At 56.8% G+C, this 22476-nt stretch overlaps 4 protein-coding genes across 4 annotated transcripts; 3 read left to right on the forward strand and 1 right to left on the reverse strand.

Annotated features, from left to right (window-relative positions):
• Positions 1–90: 90 nt before the first annotated feature.
• On the forward strand, positions 91–3720 carry poc11 (centriole protein; the record flags this gene model as incomplete). The annotated part of the gene is made up of 7 exons (XM_002955595.1): positions 91–214; positions 306–433; positions 1283–1561; positions 1917–2085; positions 2438–2622; positions 2816–3054; positions 3402–3720. 7 exons carry the CDS (start codon positions 91–93, stop codon positions 3718–3720), a joined length of 1443 nt encoding a protein of 480 aa, XP_002955641.1.
• A 1483-nt stretch (positions 3721–5203) lies between these two features.
• Positions 5204–8427, reverse strand: VOLCADRAFT_106923 (uncharacterized protein; the record flags this gene model as incomplete). The annotated part of the gene is made up of 6 exons (XM_002955658.1): positions 5204–5985; positions 6123–6354; positions 6770–6968; positions 7226–7355; positions 7769–7896; positions 8233–8427. 6 exons carry the CDS (start codon positions 8425–8427, stop codon positions 5679–5681), a joined length of 1191 nt encoding a protein of 396 aa, XP_002955704.1. The 3' UTR covers positions 5204–5678.
• Positions 8428–8992: 565 nt separating this feature from the next.
• Positions 8993–11847, forward strand: VOLCADRAFT_96625 (uncharacterized protein; the record flags this gene model as incomplete). Its single annotated transcript, XM_002955596.1, has 6 exons — positions 8993–9046; positions 9147–9398; positions 9591–10124; positions 10478–10591; positions 10777–10912; positions 11495–11847. The coding sequence occupies 6 exons, from the start codon at positions 8993–8995 to the stop codon at positions 11845–11847; spliced, it is 1443 nt and encodes a 480-aa protein (XP_002955642.1).
• Positions 11848–13030: 1183 nt separating this feature from the next.
• VOLCADRAFT_66117 (uncharacterized protein) lies at positions 13031–21803 on the forward strand (the record flags this gene model as incomplete). The annotated part of the gene is made up of 16 exons (XM_002955597.1): positions 13031–13279; positions 13908–13979; positions 14693–14761; positions 14890–15033; positions 15361–15505; positions 15862–16152; positions 16539–16676; positions 17164–17252; positions 17591–17682; positions 18159–18293; positions 18624–18806; positions 19184–19295; positions 19801–19932; positions 20109–20238; positions 20842–20947; positions 21587–21803. The coding sequence occupies 16 exons, from the start codon at positions 13031–13033 to the stop codon at positions 21801–21803; spliced, it is 2304 nt and encodes a 767-aa protein (XP_002955643.1).
• Positions 21804–22476: the final 673 nt, after the last annotated feature.

Genomic DNA, 22476 nt, shown 5'->3' on the forward strand with positions numbered 1-22476 from the left:
AGACTGTGGGCTAGACTGCAGAAGAAGAACTGAGGCCTATCATAGGGACAGAACTCGTATTTTACACAAATTCACATTAGCGGTTTGGGGATGCCCAATGCGACAAAGGAAGCGAAGGATGTCCGCGCAGCGGAGAGCAAGCAACTTGCAGCCGCGCGTGCGGCTGAGGAACAATCCACGGCTGAGCTAATGGCATACTATAAGAGCAGGTTGGGTGAGTCATCCTACAATTCTGCAAGTTCGGCAACCTTTGCGTTCCCTACGTGCAACCACTGCCTCGCCATCGCACCATGCAACTTATGCAGAGGGCTTCGAGGCGGAACGAGCGGAACTTCTCTCAAGGCTTGACCAGTGTGCGGTGCAGGGCGCTGAGCTGCATGTCCTGGAATGGGAGGCGCGCAAGCGGGCAGAAGAAGTTCGGGATCTTCAAAAGGTCAGGGGACGCCACATTCTGCAGCTCCATCACCACGCGGCCCCACTTCTCCCTTCTGTAACCCCTTTCCCACCCCCCTCCCTGCGCGACTACGGCAGGAGGACCGCGAAACCCTTTCCCCACCCTCCCTTCCTTTACCAAGGAACTGCCCCTAACCAGGCCTGGCCTTAACAATTCATCTCGCACCCTTAGGCCAAGCATGTACATGCCCAAACCTCAGTGGTTCGGCGGGAACTCCTCAGGCCCGGGGTCGCTTATGTGTTTTGGCCCAAACCCTTCTGTTTCTTCGTCAAATTGCCTTCTATATGCCCCTTCTACGGTTTCCTATTTCCCGCGCCTTCCCTCCCTCGCGTCCCATGCTAGTTTTCTCCGTCCTCCCATCTCGAAGAATATGCTGGCACTTTCCCCAGTCTATTTTCTTGTCCTTTACTGTCCTTTCTTCACGTCCCTCGCTTCTTCGCCAATGCTTCTCTACTTTCCTCGCCCCTTTCCCGATTTACGTCTTAGTCCTTTGTAAGCACACATGCCAAGACAGATAGTACGTGCACACGCACACGTATGGGGGTTCTTTTTCGTTTGCTTCTCTTCCGGAGGCGCTAAACCCCATTCTTCCTCCTCTCTACGTGCACTTGCATCCGGAATATAACTCCGGCACTAGTATGTTTTTAATCTGCATAGACCAGTCGTCGGGTTCTTTGGGTTAAACGTCGTTCCTTGCGCCGCCACGTTGCCTGATTGCTTGCTCTGTAGCAGCATCACCTTGAACCACGTTGCTTGCGGAGCTGACGTATGCCGTGCACACCTCGCACATTCGCTGCTTTCCCACCCTCCGGCCCTTCCTCGCGCCAGGCGCTCAGTGACGCACACAACTTCCTCTTCGACGAGCGCCAGCGCCTGCTGGCCCTACAAGCCGAGAACGACGACCTGCGGCTGCAGGAGATCCAGGACCGGAAGACCATTCAGCAGCTGCTGGCGGGGGGACCGCATGCGGCGCAGGGGCCCCGCCAGCAGCCGGGGCAGCAGGGACGTGGGGCCGCGGCCGCCGCCTCCTCGTCCGCGGTACCGGGTCCCAGCACTGATCACTTGCTGCTGCAGATCGAGTCCCTGCACGCCCAGCTCAATGAGCAGGTGGGGGACCGCTCCACCCTGTCCCATTTCCCTTCGTATTTCGTAAGCACACACATGTACATACGCACCCACCCACCCACCCACAGCACCCCAGCACAACACCCCAGGCGCGTGTCGTTAGCCCATTCATTGATTGCTTTGCACTTCGACAGTTTCTTTCTTTTTTTGGCTATCATTTCCGCCCTTTTTCAACAGTCCGCACTTCCTTTTCCCCTGAGCTCGCAACCTTTACTACTACTGTAAGCGCTCGTATTCCTACTCGTACCCCTACCCTTACTCCTGCCATCCTTCCTGTTGCGACTGCGATTCCTACTCCTACTGGTACCACTACTACCATCACCACCACCACTCACAGAAGCAGTTGGCTGCGGAGCGTATCGCGGCTCTTCAGGAGGACCGGCGCATTCGCGAGCAAGAGGAAGAGGCCCACCGGCGGGCTCTGACCCAGCAGCTGGAGGTGGCCACTGAGCGCCTGCAGCGGCTGGAGCAGCAGCTGAGGACCACGACAAAGGATTACATACTGGGTGAGGTCCAAGTTGGGGATAAAATGTGGGAGGCGGTAGGAGGAGGGAGCTGGAAGGGAAGAAGAGGAGGAGGAGGATTGAGATGGAAGCGGACGGAGAACCAAGGTTAAGGGAATATTTTAAAACGACTATCGCCCCTATCGCCCTTATCACCCCTGCGGCCGTGGATTGGGTCGTGATCCCCGGGGATGTGTATATTCCGCATTCCACATCCCACGCCACGCATCCGCCCCGATCGCCCATCCACTCACCTTACCTCTCCTCATCCCGACCCACATCACCCAACCCAACCCACATCACCTCATCGCAAATCTCTTCTGTGTCCACTGTTTGTATGCCTGGTCGGTCTTAGGTCGCCGCGAGCGCCAGGCCGCTGAGGAGCGGGCTCTAGAGTGCCAGGCTGCGCTGGCTCGCGAGCGGCAGTCCTTCCTGGAGCAGAGCGCCGATCTGCGCCGGCGGGCAGCTGCGGAGCTGAGTGCCACCAAGCAGGAGGCGGAGAACAAGGTGGAGGACCTCACAAACAACCTCAGAGCGCAGGTATGTCTGTATGTATCTGCGCGTATGTATATATGTACATGTGTGTGTCACACAACGACCCGGGCCTGACACTGGCCAGGGGCACTTAGCCGTACCCCAACGGGAACGACCGCCGAAGCACTGTATGTGTTTCCCTTCCCGAGGGCTTCCGCCTTTCCCCCGCTCTTCAAATACCTACGCGTCATGCATGCAGCTCAAGACCCGGGAGGAGGAGCTGGTGAACCTGAGCAGCGTGCACACCACCGCCGTGGCGCAGTACGACAGGCGGGTTTCGGAGCTGGAGCTCAAGGTGGCCCGGCTGAGTGAGTCCAACCGGCAGTTAGAGCTGCGGCGGCATCTTGACTGTGAGGGCTGGACGGCGGATGTGAGTGCGCTGAGGAAGACGCTCACGGCGGTGGACCGCAAGCTGCATGAGATGAGGCTGGTGGAGCGGTAAGGAATGGCGTGGAGCCGGGGGGGGGGAAGGGAGGGAAGGAGTGAGGGAGGCAGGGAGGGAGGGGGATTGGTAGGGGGAAAGGAGGGAGGGAGGGAAAAGAGGGAAGGAGGAAGGGAGGGAGAAAAGAACAACTAAGTAAGAACTAAGATCCTCTGCTCCGCACTCGCACCTTGCTGGATCATTCTTCGCCGTCGCCAATCCTGCCACCTCCGCCTCCCCTCTCCCCTCGACAGCAGTTATGTCTTGCTTTGCTTTCCACATCCCTTCCCCCCAAACCCCTACACCCCCCTCACCCCACCCTGCCACCTCACCACACCTCACCACCACCCCATTGGCGCCCCAGGCTGGAGGACGACGACCGCCTGGATGCCATCCTGAAGCACCTGCGCAAGAAGGCACCCAAGGTGCCGCTGCCGTGCCCGCCTGGTTCCGGAGCCGCGTCAGGCCCGGGGTTGAGCGGAGGCGAGACGCAGAGTGTCAAGAGCGCTCTGGCCGAGGGCCTGCAGGACGTGCGGAGCCGGGTCAAGGACCTGGAGCTGCGGCTGGCGGACAAGCAACAACAGATGCAGCAGCATCAACAGCAACAGCAGCAGCGGGGCGTGAAGCCGGGCGCCAACGGCGGCGTGGCACGGGCAGCGTCGGCGACGAAGTCCAGGCGTTGATTAGGGGGCTGAGGTTGGGGGTGATGAAGGAGGGGGGTGGGTGGGTGATGGGTGGGGGGAGTACGCAGGCAGTGTAGGCTACTGCCTTGAGGCGAGTGATGCATATAGATGCTACAGCGCAAAGGCCTCCATTTGTTCAGCTGGAAATAAAGTAGCTGGGCGGCGCGGGAAGATTTATCCCACATACTCTGGAGGTGGTCAGCGGTCCCGCAGAGTCCGGGTGGCGGCGTGTTTTTCACCCGGTTGAACCGGGGGCTTGAGAGGCTCCGGGGCCGCCGGTCGTTGTGGTGGGGCAGGGCAGGGTCGGGTTCGCCCCCTAGATTTGCCGAGCTGCCGAATTTCTGTGTGTGGAGGGGAGGGAGGGAGGGAGGGAGGGAGGGACGGGTTGTGTCCACCTGCAGCTGAAGGATGAGCTGGGAGGCGGGAAACTGGGGAAGACGGGAGATTAGTAATCCAGGTGCGCACGCGGTAAGGTAATGAACCTTCGATGGAGATGTCTTCGCCTGACCGCTCGATAAAATTTGAAAATTTCCTTCGGCGCCAGTTGCACGATGCCGACGCGTCCATCGTTCTCGTTGTATCAAGGTTGTCAACAGTATGAAGAGTAGTTATTTTGGTCGACATCGCTGTTGACAGGAGGATATTCCCCCGCAGGCCGGGGCGCGTATGGGAGGTAGGTATCATGCAGGATAATGCAGGTCTTGGACCTTGAAACTCGTCAAACTTCAGGATCATACACCCATTTCTCTCCCTCATTTTCCGTTCACCTTCTTCCTCTCTCTTTCTTCCTCTCTCTCTCTCTTTTCCTCTCTCTACATGCGCAGGGGGATTGCGCTGTGAATCGGTGTACTCCATTCTTGTGTCTAGTGTGGGGTAGCTAATGCCCAGGGCGTCCTCTCTCCAGGGACGGTGATATCACGCTTGTGGGTCACTTGATGGATCATCATGCGGGTCAACTGGGTGGGTTTCGGAGCCCATTTCCATTTGTTTGTGTGTATGTATTAGGTACGTATTATGTATGTGTGCGCATATGTATGTATGTATGTATTAGGTATGTGTGTGCGCACCTGTCACCGGCATGTCGGTTCTGGCAGAGCATGATGAGAGGAAATGACGTATTACAGGCATCCGAACAGATCACCGGTGGCTCAGCCACCCGCATAACCCAGACACCCTGAGGATGTCCTTTAACTTGCGCTGTCATGCGCGCGCGCTGGTATGTATATATCTAATATCTACTGTTTCCACGTTAACATGCTCGCGGCAAAGACGCAGAGCAACAGGAAATCCACGTTCATCATCTTTAAGCGAATGCGCATCTCAGCCGCTGCATGTTGCGTGTCGCTGGGGATTCGCAGCGGTTGGACCGTGGCGGTGGATGGGGACTGGGGGAGGAGGGTCACTCACGGTCCGCCGCGTTGCCAACACCGCGGTATCTAATTGGCTCAAGAGCAGGGCGGTCCGCAGCTCCATACACGCCTCTCCGCAATGACTTCAACTTGTCGGACACGTGTCGAAAACCCCCTCACACATTCCCATACGAACACACATGGGACTACTTGCTCCGGTAAAATTGCCCCTGTGTACTCCTTCATCTTCACCACTTCCTCCTCGCGGTTCAGCTCATTGAGCCACACACGTAAACACATTTCTGTTGTCTTTCATGGTCACGTGCCCAGGACGAAAACCACCTCCTCCGCCATCCAAAATGCACAGAGACGAGGATGTTCTGGTCTTGGCCCTTGAATGGCGTGAAAGCGCCTTGAACAGCTGGCCTGCTGGTCTTGGGCTTGGGGGGTGTCTGCACGTTTCGAGAGCCCGGGTTATCAGCTGGGGTAAGCTCCAAGACGAACATCAGCGTCCCATCGGCCCATTGGTGGTGGACACAATGTGTCACACTTTTGGATACCGGGTTTGCTAAATCATAGGGGGAGAGCCGTACATTAGGCGCGTCGCCGTTAGCCCTCGCATGCTTCGTCCGTAAGGCAAGCCTCCGCGGCGCCGCCGCCGCCTCGGTGCTCGTCCAGCCAGCCGTTGGGTAGCCCCATGCGCTGCCGTACAGGCGCGCCGCCACCCTTCAGCCGTGGGTGGCGTGCTGCGGAGGCCGGGTACGGCTCGCTCTGGTCGTACATGTCAATGTCGTTCGCTGCCGCCCGCCACTGCTCCAGGCTATCCGCTACCATGAGCCGTGCCTTGAGTTGCGTGGCGGATTTGAAGCCGTACAAGTACAGCGAAATGAACTTACGGAAACGAAGAATAGAGTCCCTGAATGGACAAAGAAGGTTGGGAACATGGGGGCGTGCGGTAACACGTGGAGTGGAGGCCGCCCTAGAAACCGAGGTCGTTTATTTGCCCTCGCCCTTACTCTCCGTACAATGCCGTACAAGTACACATGCACCAACCTTTCCTCTGGATCGTAATCCCGGTACCATTCCACTTCAGCTTCTACGTGACGCAACGCTGTCGCCACCACCTTGCCCAGCACCGGCGGTGCCAGCACCGCCCCCGCCGCCCCCGCCGCCGCCGGAGTGGTGATGGAGGCGTCATCATGATCATCCTTGTTGTCGTGCAGCGCCTCCGCCACCTCCCGAAACACCCACGGTCGCCCTAACGCTGCTCGACCCACCATTACTCCTGCAGGAAAACCGCACACCGACAGCAGATTGCAACCACATTGCGGTGTTGGAGTGACATGAGACAGGGGGGCTCAGGGATAGGCGGTGTGCAGGTCCGTGAGGAAGAGGCACCGGAGAGTAAGGAAAGCGGTTAGGCGCTAGGCTGATCATGTCAAGGACAATGCTGTGCAAGTCCCAGTACAGAAACTATTATGATAGATAGTCGTAGACAGCCAGAGGGGGCATAACCAATCCCGCGGCACGGCCATTCCGGTGGCCTGGAGGATTATCTCTTACGCAGAGATACCGACGAGGCCCCCGGGATAGCAGCAATCAGGATTCAACCTTTCTGAATTAGTTATCATTATGTTTCTAATGTTTTTAATGAAACTCAGACGGGAACACAACCCAGGACCTTCACCCTCAGCACTAACCTGCGCAGCCAGTTTGTTCCATGAGCTGTACGGCATCGGATGCCTCGTACACATCACCGTTTCCAATCACGGGAATCTGAACGGTTTTCACTAGATCACGTATCGCATGCCACATCACTGGAGCGCTGTACAGTTGGTCTGCCGTGCGCGCGTGGAGGGTGAGCGCCGCCGCGCCCTCCGCCTCCGCTATGCGCCCAGCCTGGGGCCGCGGACATGGCAGGAAGACACGGCATCACGCGAACTCACTTCACGAAAATCACGAGGATCAAATTGCAAGTATGCTTATAAACTGAGACTTTAGTAAGATCAGGTTATAAATATAGGATATGGTGTCAGGAATGACATCGAAGTACTCTTGGGTGTCGTCAGATCCGGCATTGGCCGTTCAAAGACCAATATCCAAATACACTAAAGATGGCGAGAGACAGACAGACAGACAGACAGACGTACACTCACGTCAACCATGTCCCCGCACCAACCAACACTTGCCTGCAGGTGGGTGGGTAGCTCCGAAGTGAGCCCCACTCGAAGCTTCACGGTCACCGGAACCTGCCCGCCTGCGCCCCGCACCGCCGCAGCCACCAGCCTGCAGCATCAGCATCAGCATCAGCGTCAGCAGCATCAACAGCAGCATCAGGAATACGGGTCGCCAGGCATGCAGGAGCACGTAGCCCCAGACCCAGCAGCAGCAGCAGCAGCAACGCGCACATACGATGGGCCACCTTAGCTACCGCTTGACGGCACATCTTCGGTCGGTTTTGATATGCGAAATGCCCTATATCGCCAATATATCTCCATACTGCGCGTTTTCTTGAGGTGGCGGAATTTTATTAACTAAATGCGTTTTGTACGCCCTGGTCCTGGCTCTGGCCGTTTCCGCTGTATATAGAGACTGCCATACGACACGTACAAAGCACAAATACACAAGCAGTAAATTCGTTCGAGGGCCACTCCGGCCTTTTCCCCTATCGCGGCTCGGGTTAATTGAAAGACGCACACCTTGCAAACAGCATAGGGCGCAACGGCAGTGCTGAGCCGCCCCCACGCGCCGTGATTTTGCGCACGGGGCAGCCGAAGTTGAGGTCCACGTGATGCACATTCCGCTCCGAAACCAACATCCGTACAGCCTGATACCAAGAGTTTGGGGGTTGTATGGGTGGTTGGACGCGTGGTTGAATGAACTGGCTAGCAGCTGCCTGCCTTCCTGTTGGTATAATGTTGCTGCGTAAGGCCTCGCCCACTCACCCACGGATAGCGCCCGCAGCGTTATACGTTTTCAGCCTTCGAACACCCGCGCAGCTGATTTCCGTCGAACATATGGGCTACATGGTGTGCTCCATTCAGGCACGCACCTCACCTCCCATTAGCCATGGACAGCCCCCTCTCCACCAACCACGCACAACTCGGGCCCAATCTCATTCGCCCGGAAGGCGCCGCGACTGAGACTGCCCAAGACTGCCCACCTGTTCCACTTGATCCGGTCGTACACCGTACAACTGTACGGACCGTAAACTCTCGTCGGGTGCATAGGATGCTAGCTTGAGGGTGCGACGGTTGCGCAACAGTAGCGCCGAAGCGATGACCATTTCGCTCGTGGACAGAGAGGCGCCGTGCTCGATGCACAGCTGGCGATAGGGCGCACAGGAGATACCAGCCATAGGAGCGGCGAGGAGCGGAGGCCAGAGGGTGAGAGAGGAACCCAGTTTGAGGGGGCGAGGTCGCGACCGCGAGATGGATGGCAGTTGTCCATCGGTTAGAACTGCTGGAAGAGGCCCCGGCTGCGGTTGAGAAAGTATCATATAAGAAAGGGCGATTCAGGAATAATTACTGGCGTATGGATTCATGATCCTAATTAATAGTTTGTGAGTTTGTGAGTTCAAACGTCCGGCTACGACCGTGGACTGGGACGTTTGGCTTGCAGGTTCTGGAGCACATGAACATGAATTCCTTATTACATTTCTAGCTTAAGATGTAATAAAATAAGACCATGCTGGTTAAACCGCTTTAACTCAATGCTGCTCAACTGACACCCATGCTGGGGGCTGAATTTCGTTTGTGAGGTTTCGGAGCTTTGCATTGGCTTAGACTGGTGTTTCTCAAAAGCTGTTCATCCGCAGCTGGCCATATCCGTCTATTTGCTTCGTTATGACTCCTTTAATTTACCGAAAGACGTACACCGACGCAAAAATTGCGTTATAAAGTACAGTGCTTCCGATGAATTCTATGGCTTGGAATCAGATGACATGGGTGGGCCGCACTCGACGAACGACGTGTTTGGTGAGCATCGTCGCGCAGTGCCACACTGGTCATTCGCCCGTACTCCACGCCTATGAAAGCGCACCCACTGCACCTGCAACTCTACGTGGCTCTAACGCAGGCCCGCGCTCAGCAGCACGCAGTGCCACATCCCGGCGCCGACATGCTTTCCGCAGCCACCACGCAACGACTGCCGCAGCAGCCCGCTCTGCCACCCCCGTCGCTTCTGCCGCTGCACGTCAGCCAGCGCATCGCGGCGGCGCGAGCCGTCGAAAGTCGTCGTCATCGTCGTCGTGACACTCGAAATGGCGACGACGGCGACGGTCCGCCGTTGTTTGTGGACCCATACGCGGACCTACTCGCAAACTGGCGGGTAGGTGCACATTTCCCCTCTTTACACACATATACATACAGGCAAACATATGTTCACAAACAGAACTGCACGTATTCTCACTTATCATATCTTCGGTCCCCGCGCCCTTTCCTACATATCAACGCCTACAAGCAAGCCGAGCCGTGTGTTCAGCAACAGCAGCATCAGCACCAACACCAACACCAACACCAGTTTCATGAGGTTGCGGATCAGATGGATGCCACGGCGCGGCAACGGTGGCAGCGGCACCAGCTGCGCACGGCTCTGGACGTGATCGCTACAGCGCACCTTGACCGGCTACTGCTAAACGCCACCTCCGTCAGCGCCGTCAACCGTATAACCCAGGGGGACTACCGGCAAGTGGTGCTGCTAGGAGATGGAATGGACACCAGGCCGTACCGCCTGCCGCTGGCGCCGGGTACGGCAATATTTCTCGTGGCGCCAGCGGCAGTGCATGCTGCTGCGACAGCGGCGCTGGCGTCAGAGGAGGCGGCGGCCGTCGCGGACGCGGTAGCGGCGGACGGGGCCACCACCACCAGCGGTGGCGGCGGCGGCATCGCTGGAGCAGCCAGCTGGGCCGCCGACAGTGCGGGAGGTGGCAATGAAGCAGGCTTTGTGGGGGGAGGAGGAGGGGAGGGCGAGAAGCCGGTGAAGCTCCGAAACCGGCAACACAGACCTCGCCCGCCGCCGGGCTGTCTACTGCGCCGAGTACCCCTAGAGCTGCAGGTGGGGCTTATAAAGGGGCATACCAGGGGGGCTGGAAGTCCAGGGAGGGGAGTAGGAAGGCCTTTGAAATTTAGGAGGGCACTCTTATGGGGTGCCAGTAATTACGCATTCCCACTTTCCAGGAAATGCCGCTGAAGGGTCCCCGGGGGTGACATCAGTTGCGCCCTTGCTGCTGCTGCTACTGCTGTTGCTGCTGCTACTGCTTCTGCTGCTGTTGTTGTGAATGCTGCTGCTCGTCATCCGTGTCGGCCTTCCCCCCTGTTGCTCCCGTCGCCCCTCCACCCTCCGCTGCCGTCTCCCCGCGCATCCCCTTCCCTCTCCTTTCCCCTTTTTCCCCTCCTTTTTCTCCGCAGCCAGGCACCGACTTCTCCTCTCTGACGCCCTCCCTGGAGGCCGCGGGCTTCCGGACGGACCGGCTCAGTGTGTGGGTGGTGCAGGGGCTGTCCGGACTGCGGCTGAGATACCAGGTGAGGCGGGGGATGGGGGGGGGTCGCCACACGCAGGTAAAGAGGGTTTTTTTGGCGCGGGGGGATGGGGAGGGGGGGGAAGGGAGAGGAAAATCACTCGTAGGTTTTTGCATTAACGTATCGACGGCCGGGCTGTGTACACGGTGCTGATGTAGTTATTTAATTATTTATTTGTTTCCTTGCAGGATGTGGTGTCGCTGCTGGCGGAGGCTGCCCACGGTGCCGCATACCATTCGCTGTTGATGGGAGAGTTGCCGTACATGTCGTACAACCAGGCGGCCAACGCGCTGGCGGACTGCGGGCTGCTGGGAGCGCCGCTGGGTGCGCACTGGTCCTGTTGGGTTGTATGTATGTATGTATGTATGTATGTATGTATGTATGTATGTATGTATGTATGTATGTATGTATGTATGTATGTTGTGTGGGTGAGAGAGGGCCGCGGAATAGCCACTACTGTGATTATTGTCGCGTCAGACGACTGTAGCATCAACAAAACGTGTGTGTACGACAGACAGCGAATGTTTTACACATCTTCCAAATGCACGGATGTAACGAGTACGTGCTTCTCTGCTCCCTATACAAACCTTTTATCCTTAAAGCTCAGGGTCTTCCGCCCTCAACTCCACCCGTCATCTCAACTACACATCATATAAAGCTCATCGCTGTGCATGCCCCAGTAATCCTTACGGCACAGAGTGGAAGGCGATGTCCAGGCTATGGCATGCTGCTAGTTCCTCTGCCCACGCTCCTTCCATCCTAATGCCCTGCCCACATCCCCCCAGAGTCTCCCAACTCCCCATGTAAACTGCTCCGCGCCACGCACCGCCGTCCCCCGCTGCCCCACTGTCCCGCTCCCCGCCCCTCCTCGTCCCACCCCGCACCGCACCGCATCCCTACTCGCAGCCTTCGGCACCCCGGAGTCGGACTATGGCCGCTGGAGAGAGGGATGGAGCCCCGGGACTGACGGTGACGTTGATGTCGACGGGGGCTGTACGGCGACAGCTGCCGCTGACCAGGCAACGCAAAAAGAAGCCGGGGCGGCGGGACGGGGTGCACGGGCAGGGGCAGGGGCAGGGGCAGGATCAGAAACACCAGTTGAAGCAGCAGCAGGGGCAGAGGCAGAGGCGGGTGCACCTCAGCGGTGGCTGTTCGCGGCGCAGCAGATCCGGCTCAGTGCGGCTCAGATGGACGTGTATGCGGCGCACCGGACAGCGGCGGAGGAGACGGACGAGGACTTCTTCGACAACTTTAGCTAGGAGGGATTGAGGTCCGCGGTTGCTGTAACGGTGGCTGTAGCGGTGGCTGTAACGGTATAGCGGTTTCGAGGCGGGTAAGGTGGCTTTTCCTGCATGTTTTCCTACACAGAGATATTCACCAGGCGTAAATACGTAAACACGTGCACGTGTCTACGTATGTACGGTATGTACGGCAAGTACATTATATATGTCGGTTTTATATGAACGGGTGGCGGGTGCGAAGGCATGGGCCCATCCTGTATTAATCACCATGATGCAGCAGGCGTCACGTTATATAGCCAACATGCTACAGCCCCATGCCCCAATGCGGCTGACTGATTCCCGAGGGAGCGTTGCGGATGTTGCTGCTTTCACCGTGCTGAAGGGCTCGTACGGGCTGGCTGCATCATTGGAGGCTAAACGCAATTTAACAGTGTAACACACGCGTACTCGCATATGCACACGAAAAAACACAACCCCCGAAGGGAACTAGCTGCACGTGCATGAGCCAAAGATGGAGTTTCGCCTTCCGCTGTATCCCGCCATGCATTTAACAATTTCAATCTATAAAAATCTGCTCCCATTCCTTGCCTAAGCCTGCCTTTGCAATACGGTGCCCGTGTGTGCGGATTTATATGTGAGGATTTATATGCAGTAGCACAAGGCCACGAGTTTGCTTGTGGGAAGGAATTTCTTTTAGTGTAGTTATTAAAGTTTTGCTAGGTCACGGAGCTCCCCTTTGGGGACATAGGGGGGGGAGCCCTCAAGAAGGGCGAGCCGCCTTGCCGACTGGTGGCTATTGCTTGCTCAGGGCCCAACATTAAATTTTGATCTTACTTGGTTCCTTACCTCAAGTGTTTGTCCCGATGGTATGAAGCTGCTGTTGTGCGCTCGTGCGTCGTGCCTTCGAGTCGGTTTAAGCAAAAGGTGGTTGACCGGAACTCACTAACCGTATGCTGCTGTTCTTGTTGCTGGCTATGTTTTGGCTTGCTAGTTGCTACATATTTATCCAATCACCATCTTTGTTACAATGGATGTGCGGGAGACTTAGAGGCAACCATGCACTGACAAAGTGAGCTTGCCATGGAAGTCGTACGACGCTTACGGCTCGGTACGGCAAGACCGTTTCAGTTTACTCTCTTGCCAAAAGACGACCGACGAAATAATGATGTTTGTTGACCTGCTTGCATAAGAGGTATCTAAAATGAGGCTCTACGCCAAGCTGGCGGAAGCCAGCAAATATTTGGCGCTTACTGGGATATGTGTCTTGGCGTTCAGTATCCGCCTATTCTCCATTATCAAGTATGAGAGCGTTATTCATGAATTCGATCCTTACTTCAACTACCGTGTTACTCAATTCTTGACAAAGGAGGGCTTCTACGAAATGTGGAACTGGTTTGACGACCGGACTTGGTATCCCCTTGGGCGTGTTATCGGTGGAACTGTCTATCCGGTGAGAAATTTTAGAGAGAAAACAATCCTGTATCGGCTTCGGTGTCGCTCAAGATCATGCGATGCAAGCTTTTTATTTGGCGTCGTATCGGAAGGTTAAGCACTTAGTGCGGTCATAAATTTAGAAATATGTAGATCGCATGTACTTTTTAAATGTAGACGTGCGTGATGCGTATTGGGCTTCCGTCATGGGACCAAGGCTGTAATAAGCAAGCAGCGATAGTATTTCTTTTACCGCATCGGCTTTATCATGCTAACTGTGCAGCTATCTGCAGCTGATCTTGTCGGGCGCCTTCACCCCATGGGCGAGTATTGCTGCTTTATTACATGCCATTTAAACTAACTAGTCTCCGCAGCCATGTCCATGCATGAGTACCTGTTGATTTGTTGCATTTATATTGCCTTTTTGGTCACCCCAAGGGGCACATGTACGAACTTGTCGTACGCCCTGTCCTGCCCTTCCGCTGTCATTATCGGGGATATTGGAAATGGTCACACCCAGGGTATCACACACATACACAGCTTACATGGGCCGCTTACGCGAGTCCGCTTACGTAGCCTCGCGGTATCTGGACACGTGACTTGTCTAATATCCCTGCCTAACTGTCTGCTAACTAACCCACGCACAGGGCCTCATCTTTACGGCGGGTTCCATTTACCGCATCCTCCACTTCTTCCACATTCCCATCCATGTCCAAGAGGTACGCCCACGCGCTCACATGCTTCCTGGGCCGGCCATGCCTTGGTGGCAGGCCGTCTACGCGTCTTTTGGGTAGCCTTTGCACAGTCGGAGCAGGTTGGGACGGGAGACGGCGCACTGGGAGTGGAACGGTCTGGGCTGACGGCGCGAGGGAAGCAAGGATGCAGCCATGGGTTTGCTGCCCAATGGCAGGACCCCCTGCTTGCCATCTCAACTTCAGTAATGATAGATGTCAACAGTGGATGGCCACAAAGTCCCTGGCATGTGACTAAGTTGGAAAGACACGGCCACAGCGCCACGTGGCAGCTCATGCCCATGCATGTAATGCCAATTCATGTGGCACAGCAGCAACAGCGGTTGTAGGCAGGGCCTTGGCACTGCAGATGCCCATTGCCAGGGACTGGGTGTCGGGTTGGACTGGGTGCCGGCGTTTGTGCATGGGCTGACTGGACACGTTTGCTGAGGATCGCGAGAAGGCGTGTTCAATCCATGCCAAGATGAACATAGCGGGGTCTATTGGCTGGAGGGGTGGACGGGCCCCCGCGCTGCCCGGCACCCCAGCGTCATCAACCAACCAGTCACACAACCGCATCCGCTTCCATGGCGACCCCAAAGCCGGGGCTCCCTTCACCATCCTCATGGATGTTTCGCATTATTGGCAAGTGTATACATCCCTCAAGGGAAAAATTATTGTCTGCTGGCCCTGGCCGACAGGTCTGCGTGCTCACGGCGCCGCTCTTCTCGGCATTTTGCGCGCTGGCGTGCTACGGTCTGGTCTCACAGGTGCGGAAGGACCCGCTTTTTCCGTTGCCAACCAGGCAGGCTGGCAAGGGCGGGGAAACAAGAAAGCTTTCAACCGCCGGATAAAAACCCGTCGCGTCCCGGCATTACCCCACGTAACTGCGTTACAGGCTCGCTCGCATGGCGCCGGCCTGCTGGCCGCCTTCTTCGTGGCAGTCGTACCGTCGTACATTTCCCGCTCCGTGGCGGGTTCTTTTGATAATGAAGGCGTCGCCATCTTTGCTTTGGTCAACGTCTTTTACTGGTTTCTCAAGGTGCGCTGGGACGCACATGCAGCACTTTCAGCTTAGGCTTAGGTATGGCTTGGTTTGTCTGGGCGATTGCCCTTCCATATGGCGTATTTAGCTGAGCTGGTATCCCGGGCCAGCCAGCCAGTCAGTCAGTCAGTCAGCCAGCCAGTTAGGGACGCAGGAGATCCCGCGAGGTGTAGCTAAAGCCGCTTGGGACGCCCAAAAAGGCCCCAGCTCCAAGCTGTTGCACTACCAAGAACCCAGATACTTTTACCCAGATACTTTTACCCAGATACATTTACTTAACTGCACATGCATCGCCACTACAATCCCTGTCGTGTAAACTTTCAGACTGTGAACACGGGCAGCCTCGCGGACGCCGTGGTCTTGGTCGCGTCGTACGGCTACATGGTCATGTCCTGGGGTGGCTACTCGTTCATTATCAACCTCCTGCCGTTGTACTGCCTGGCTTGCATCTTCTTCGGCCGCCTGAATGGTACGCGCGGGCTAGGGTGGCAGATTACCAACTGGTCCAAACAGGCGGTTTGAAGCAGCGGGCAAGGCCTGCCCATGGGGGTCCATGTGCGGTCTTTGGGGGCGTAGTAGGGTGAGGAGCTTGGCTTGACGTTTGGAATTTCTTAGACAGCAGCACTGGGAGGGATGTAAGAGCCCACTACGCTGGCCTGTTCACCTGAACTTGTTGCGATTTCCTTCCGGCTATACGACGCACGTCGTTGCGTCGTTGCGTCCTAGGCTCGTCCACCATTTCCTGTGTATCTGCGGCCGATCGTGCTGTCGGCTCCACATACTGTCCGTTATGCGCCCCGCCGCCCTACCTTGCGCGGCCTCCAGGTCGCCTGTACGTGGCCTTTGCGCCGCTGGTGGCGCTGGGCACCGCCATCTCCTGTTCCATCCCCGTGGTGGGCTTCAACGCCGTACTGATGTCAGAGCACTTTGGCGCCTTCTTCGCCTTCGTTGTGCTGCACCTGGCACTGCTGGTGTCCTACGTGAGGCGCATGCTGAGCACCAAGCACTTCCTCATCCTCACCTCCATGGTCCTCACGGCGGCCCTGGCGGTGGGCGCTGTGGTGGCGTCCATGGTGGTGGCCTACGTAGCCAAGAGCCCCACGCTGGGCTGGACGGGTGAGGCCCATTGAGAGAGACGGTGCTGCAGACCATTTTAATCACCGTCACCTTCCCAACCCGTCGGTTGAGCTAGGAATAATTCTTGAATGTGGATGCGACAGACAGAAGCTTGGGCTGATGGTTTGACCTGCGGGATGGATGCGGCCGGTGGGCCTGCTAATCTTGGCTGTAGGCTATGAGCCGTGTCAGGGGCAAGGGCCGAGCCCGGGCCATGTCTTCCCCAGGTCATGGACTCGATCAAGGCGCTTGGGGCTTTGGAGCTCGTGAGCCCGACAGCCTCCTTCCATGTACCTGTGTATACACTTGTAGTCCACGCAACCTCTGTGTGTTTGGATTTCTGTAAACCTCCCGTTCCGTCCCGTGCTATCGTCCTGTCTCCGCAGGTCGCTCCATGACGCTGCTGGACCCCACATACGCTTCCCGCTTCGTGCCCATCATCGCCTCCGTGTCTGAGCACCAACCACCGCAGTGGACCTCCTACATTATGGATCTGCACGTCCTGGTGATGCTAGCGCCTGCAGGTAGGTCTAAATGCTCATAATGCTGTTGCTGGCGTACTTTAAGCGGCAATGACAATGATGGCCGTGATGATGACCAGTGTTCTGTTTGTGGCAGTGGTGCATGTGCCACGGCTGCCGGTGGCGGTGAGGATGGCTGTCATGCTTGTTGTGCAGACGGTGGTAATAATGATAGTCTTTGTGAGGTTTGGGACGGAAGGGGATGGGAAATGCCCAGGAGCCAGACACGAACACGGAATGGCTGGCAAACAGCAACGGGTTGCGGGCCCTGCGAAATTGCAGATGAGAAAGCTATGACAGGCAGAAAGACGCAACCACCTGAGCTTTGTGCGGGACGTTCTCACTTTTTTACTCCTATTTTCGACAAGGTTAACAAAGGATTTATTAGCATGAACGAAATAATGCTTCCCTAAGCATCATCAGCTCACCGGCCCGCCCCAGGACGGCTGATCGGAATTATTCCTTGCATTTTTTGACGCCTCCCCGGCAGGCATCCTGGCATGCTTCCACCGCCTGACGGACGCCTCGTTGTTCTTGGTGCTGTACGGCCTGACCGCCGTATACTTCTCGGGCGTCATGGTGGGTGGGACTTCGCCGGGTTGGTCGGCCTGGTCACCTGGGCGGGCAGGCATGTCGGATTGGGTGGGTGTGTCCGCCTTAGCCGTGTGAGTGGGCAGGGCACCAACCATCGGGTCCAACCATCGCATCATGACGGAGGATGCAAAGCAAGGATGTGCGTGATGCCGTGGGGTGACTCGACGGGGCCCTTAGGTCGCCATGCTGTAGGCTCGAGATGAAGCCGGCTAAGCGACAATGGCACAGAGGCCTGTCGTTTGGCACCAATCGTCGTTTATAGCCTGTTTACTTGCTGCCTGTTCGGTGTCTTTCCCGATCCTATTTGCGTCCTGATCCCGCAGATCCGGCTGATGTTGGTGCTGGCCCCTGCCGTGTGCTGCCTGTCGGCCGTAGCGCTCTCCGACCTGATGTACGTGCTGTGTGGCTCGCTAAGGTAAGGAGGGTCGTTCAGAAGGATGGAAAGGACAGGTGCGATGAGACGGGCCCGTGTAGCCATCCAACCAGTAGCAATGGGTTGTTCTTTCAGGGAGAGGGGACGCTGGTGGATTTGACTGGAAGAAGATTTGCCGGGGGCGGGGTTCCAGAAAGGGTGTTGCCGGGGCGTTGGCCACCTGCACCGTCGGTGTTGGCTCCTCTGCCTCCGCTTTCAGGCATTGACATTGGTAAAACTGGCTGATACGGCGTCCGAGCGTGTTACGGGTGTTACCGACTTCACACTGCCTCCAACCCATAATATGTGCGCTCAATGGCATGTACGTAAACCAGAATCCATACCCCACCAGCCCAGTCTCCCAAACCAGCGACCACGGTCCTTGTCGGTTCGTCGTTTTCATCTCCACCGAGTGCCCAATTTGCCTGTCTGTCCGCTTGTTTGTCTCTATCTGGCCGTTGCCCCCTAAGGACCTGGAGGCCACCTACCTTCTCCCGCGCTGATAAGGAAGCTTCCACGGCCGACGGGGATGGCGCCGTCTCCGGGAGCAGCCCCAGCAAGGAAGCGGCTGCGGCCGTTGCTCCCACAGAAGAGTCTACCCCATCCAAGAAGAAGTGAGCCTAAGCTGCGGCGATGTGTGGCTCCTCCTTGGGCCCGTGCATCCCTGCATCGCCCGTCAAGTGGCTCTTAATAATTCCCTAGGGAGCATGGCATTGCTGTGCGCTTGCACCTGAACAACAACACACTGCCATGGGTCTCGCCATTCCCGCCGCCGCTGCTCTTCACCCACAATCTCACACCCTAGGCGCCTCTCGCCGTCTCGCTTCCTCATCACGCCCTTCCCGCCTTAATAAGAATTCCACCTAGCAACCTCCAGAAACGGTCCCTTCAAGCCCGCAAGCCGTCTCACGTCTCCTTCCCTTCACCTCCGCGCGCATTCTCAGGTCCCGGCCCCGCCCGTCCTCTAGTATCGGCAGCGGCGCCAAGCTGTATGCGCTGCCGGCGGTTGTATGCGTAGCGCTGCTGAGCATGGTGTTGGTGCTGCTGGGGATGTACGTGGTGCACTGCATCCATGCCTCTGCGGACATGTACTCTTCACCGTCCATCGTGCTGCAGTCACCGCGGCCGTGAGTATATGGGAGCTGCGAGAGCATGTGACGGGCGCAGCGGCCGGGTAGGGATTAAAGCTCTAGGGCTAAGGGGCTGTTGTTGGGGTCATTGCGCGGGGCCGTCATTGCTGCTACTCGGGCTGTAGGAGCAAAGGCTAGCGTCTGTGAAGCACTGGGCGTGGCTCGGATGCGGATGGCGCCGATCTGTGAGAAGTGAGGCGGCGCTTATGGGTTAAGATGCTGCGTGGATTTGATATCCAGGTCCTTTGCTTCTCTGCCATGCGCGTGAATCATACCTGAGTTCAGACCTGGGTCAGATGCTCGGGCTTGTTCGTTGGCTTCCTAGTCCTTACATGTGCTCGCTTCAACAAACTGGGCTGTATACCTCTGTACAGGAACGGTGGTTTCTACGTGTTTGACGACTTTCGAGAGGCCTACGCCTGGCTGCGGCACAACACGCACCCGGACGCCAAGGCAAGTCCCATCTTGCGTTACCCGTCTAGCCCAGTGAATGCGTGCAGCTTCTGCCTTTTGGGGTGTACTTGAAGGAAGATGGAGGGAGAGAGGAGGGCGGGAGGTGGTTGCGGAAGTATTAATGGGACTGTGGGTCAGCGCGGGCACTGAAGGTCCCCTTCGGGATCTGAGGCCGCCATCCTTGTGGGTGGGCTGCGTGCGTTCCTGATCTACGTGCTTTGACACAGCCGTGTGTTTTGTGTTTTGCCGCGCTCGTCAGAAAACCCGTAACCCTGCACGCTGCTCCACGAATAGACTGTGCTTTTGCTGTGGAGCTTCATAACCTATCCAGCGCGTTTTTACAAAGGCCGCCTTCTTTTGGCGGCCTGCCTAAGATCCGACGCTTATTAGAGCTAACGTTCTGGAGTGCTGGAGGCCGGATCTCCTGCTCTCCTTTCTTTCCAGTAGCAACACATCGCGTCTCCGACACAGCTCCGTCTTCACAACGCTTCGCTTCGCGACCCAGACGCCTAATCGCCGCCCCACCCACCTTCCTCAGGTCGCCTCCTGGTGGGACTACGGCTACCAGACAACTGCCATGGCCAACCGAACCGTTATAGTGGACAACAATACCTGGAACACCTCTCACATCGCCACCGTGGGGAGAGCAATGTCCAGCAGTGAGGCCAAGGTGGGCCGGCAGCTTAGAAGCATGGTTCGACAAGCATCTCCTGTCTAGCCAGCGACGCGGGAAGGGGGTTTAGGGCACGGCCATGTGGATATCACAACCCCCCCTCCTACCCTTCCGCTTAACGCAACCACTTGTATAAATTAGCTCCATTCATCCTCCCTATCTCCTTGCCGCAGGCATGGTCCATCTACCGCTCGCTGGACGTGGACTACGTGTTCGTGGTGTTCGGAGGGCTCGTGGGCTACCCCTCCGATGACATCAATAAGTTCCTGTGGATGGTGCGAATTGGTGGAGGGGTCTACCCAGGTGCGATGGGGGGGATGAGTGGTTGGGCGGCGAAAGTATGCTGGGCTGGGTGGCATGAAGGGTGTGGTTTCCACTGGCGATATATAGTTGAATGCGCGGCCACGTGCAGTAAAAGGATGTCAAGATGTGTTGGCGCGGCTGAAACCAAGTTGGGTACTCGGGTGGATACTGCACTCGGGTGGGTGTGGGTGTTGCACTGGGGTATAGAGGGGTAGGTTAGGAATAGCGATGGGAGGTTACAAATGCCTGGCTGCCTCACGGCGGGCTGCTTGACGGATGGTAGCAGGTATGCGGCGGATGCAGAAAGAGCTGGATTGCGTGTTTGCACGGTGCTAGCGTGTATCGCCAGGGAACGGATGTTGTTGCTCTATAGGTTTAATTTCCTTGAGTCAAAAAGTAACTAATATATAATAGTTCAGTAACCTCGGGCGATGCAAGGGATACGTTATTGGCTGTCATCACGACTCCCAGGGCAAACGGCAAACCCGGTAATGAGCGACTGAGAGGCGCATTAGCTAGTGTTCGCCTGGTTATAACGTCGTCTAGCCGTTTTGCCTGACGGAACTTCTTAATCCCTACATGAATCTCACCTTGAATCCACAGAAATTAAGGAGCCGGACTACCTGACACCCGAAGGAGACTACCGAGTGGACGCACGAGGCACCAAGACCATGCTCAACTCGTTAATGTACAAGCTGTCATATTATAAGTGAGTTTCTTTTTGCGTTGCAAGGGTCTGAGGACGTCGTTAGCCGACACTTGACAACCAACGGTGCCCGTCCAGGCGCTCTCTCTCAGTCTCTAACGTGTCTGTCCGCTCACATAATTCAGTGTCAGTGTGCAGCCCCGCGACCAGTCTTAATTGGTTGAGTCGCGCCAATCGCCATGAATTGCTTGGTATGCCATTAGAGACCGTGCAAGGTCCATACCTTTCTGCTCTTCATCCTGTCCACTGCCAGTCAGGGTCCCATCCCTATCCCTTCGACCAGGGTCATCCCCATTCTGCAGCTGTGTTGACATCCGAAAGCTGTCCGCCAGGGTCCCATGCCCATCCCTTGAGCTGGTGTCATAACCCTCATCCTGAGATGCCAGCTGCAAACCTAATCCTTACGTATGCAAAGGTGCTGTAAACTTAATCCTGTAACTTGTGTCATCCTTCTTGAGTCAGGTGTAACTCTTTCTGATGCTCATTCCGTCCACTTGTACCTCGACGGCATCCGCACCGGTTGCATCGCCAGCTGTTAAGCTATCTTGTACCCGTGCATCCATATATCTCTCGTACTATCTCTCGTACATCATTCCTACCTGGCCGCCTTCCTCCTAATCCTACATCTTACATCCCACCCAGCTTTGCGGACGAGTCGCAATTGTCCACTGGCCAGCGCGGGGTGGACCGAGTGCGCGGCTACCCCATCGGCCGTCTCAACGTCAAGCTCAACTACTTCGAGGAGGTGTTCACCAGCCAACACTGGATGATGCGCATTTACAGGGTGCGCGACCGGCCGCTGCGCGACCCAACATCGCGGGTCAGCAAGAAGGGGAAAACCGCCAGCCGCCAAGGCTAGATGCTCCTGAGGGGAGCAGCACCATCGACTATCGGACCTTAGAGCATAGGACCCGAGCATGACCCAGACGTGGACAGCGGGCCGTGGGAAAGTGGGCCTGGCGCAGCTGCATTGCAAGGGTAGTCTCGTGATTGCAACGTACACCAGCCGGGTGTGGTATTGAAAGGACATTGCATGGTGTTGATGTGGGTAAGGGAGTCAGGGAGTATCGGTGTGTCTGGGCGGCATGTGACAGCCTGGGGAGTTTTGTTAGGGAGGGGGCCGGTGGTTGAGGGCTAGGTAAGGTGCAGCCCTGCAGTACTGCCTTGGGAAGCCAAACCTGTGCCACCTTCTGTCTGCAGCTATGTTCTAAATGCAACCAAGCTGCATGCGCCTGACGTCCGAAGGGCTCTGGCCGGCAAAGCGCACAGCGACTTATGTGGACCGGCATTACATGATATGTGTGTCGTGCAGATCAAATGCAGGCCGCTCTGGATATGTCCAGTTGGGTGCCGATTGATGCCGACTAATGGCGCACTCCTGTGCATGCTGGGTGAAGGTCACAGCCGTGTCTGCACAGTTGCAAAATCGTATACAGTCGGTGTGCTGTACGATGGAATTTGCGAACTACACCATTCACCCGAATTGCTGTTGACGCCAGCAATGAGGTCGCCGGACGTATGCATGGAGCGAG

The sequence above is a fragment of the Volvox carteri genome (assembly GCF_000143455.1).
Source record: "Volvox carteri f. nagariensis unplaced genomic scaffold VOLCAscaffold_53, whole genome shotgun sequence".
Lineage (NCBI taxonomy): Eukaryota > Viridiplantae > Chlorophyta > Chlorophyceae > Chlamydomonadales > Volvocaceae > Volvox > Volvox carteri.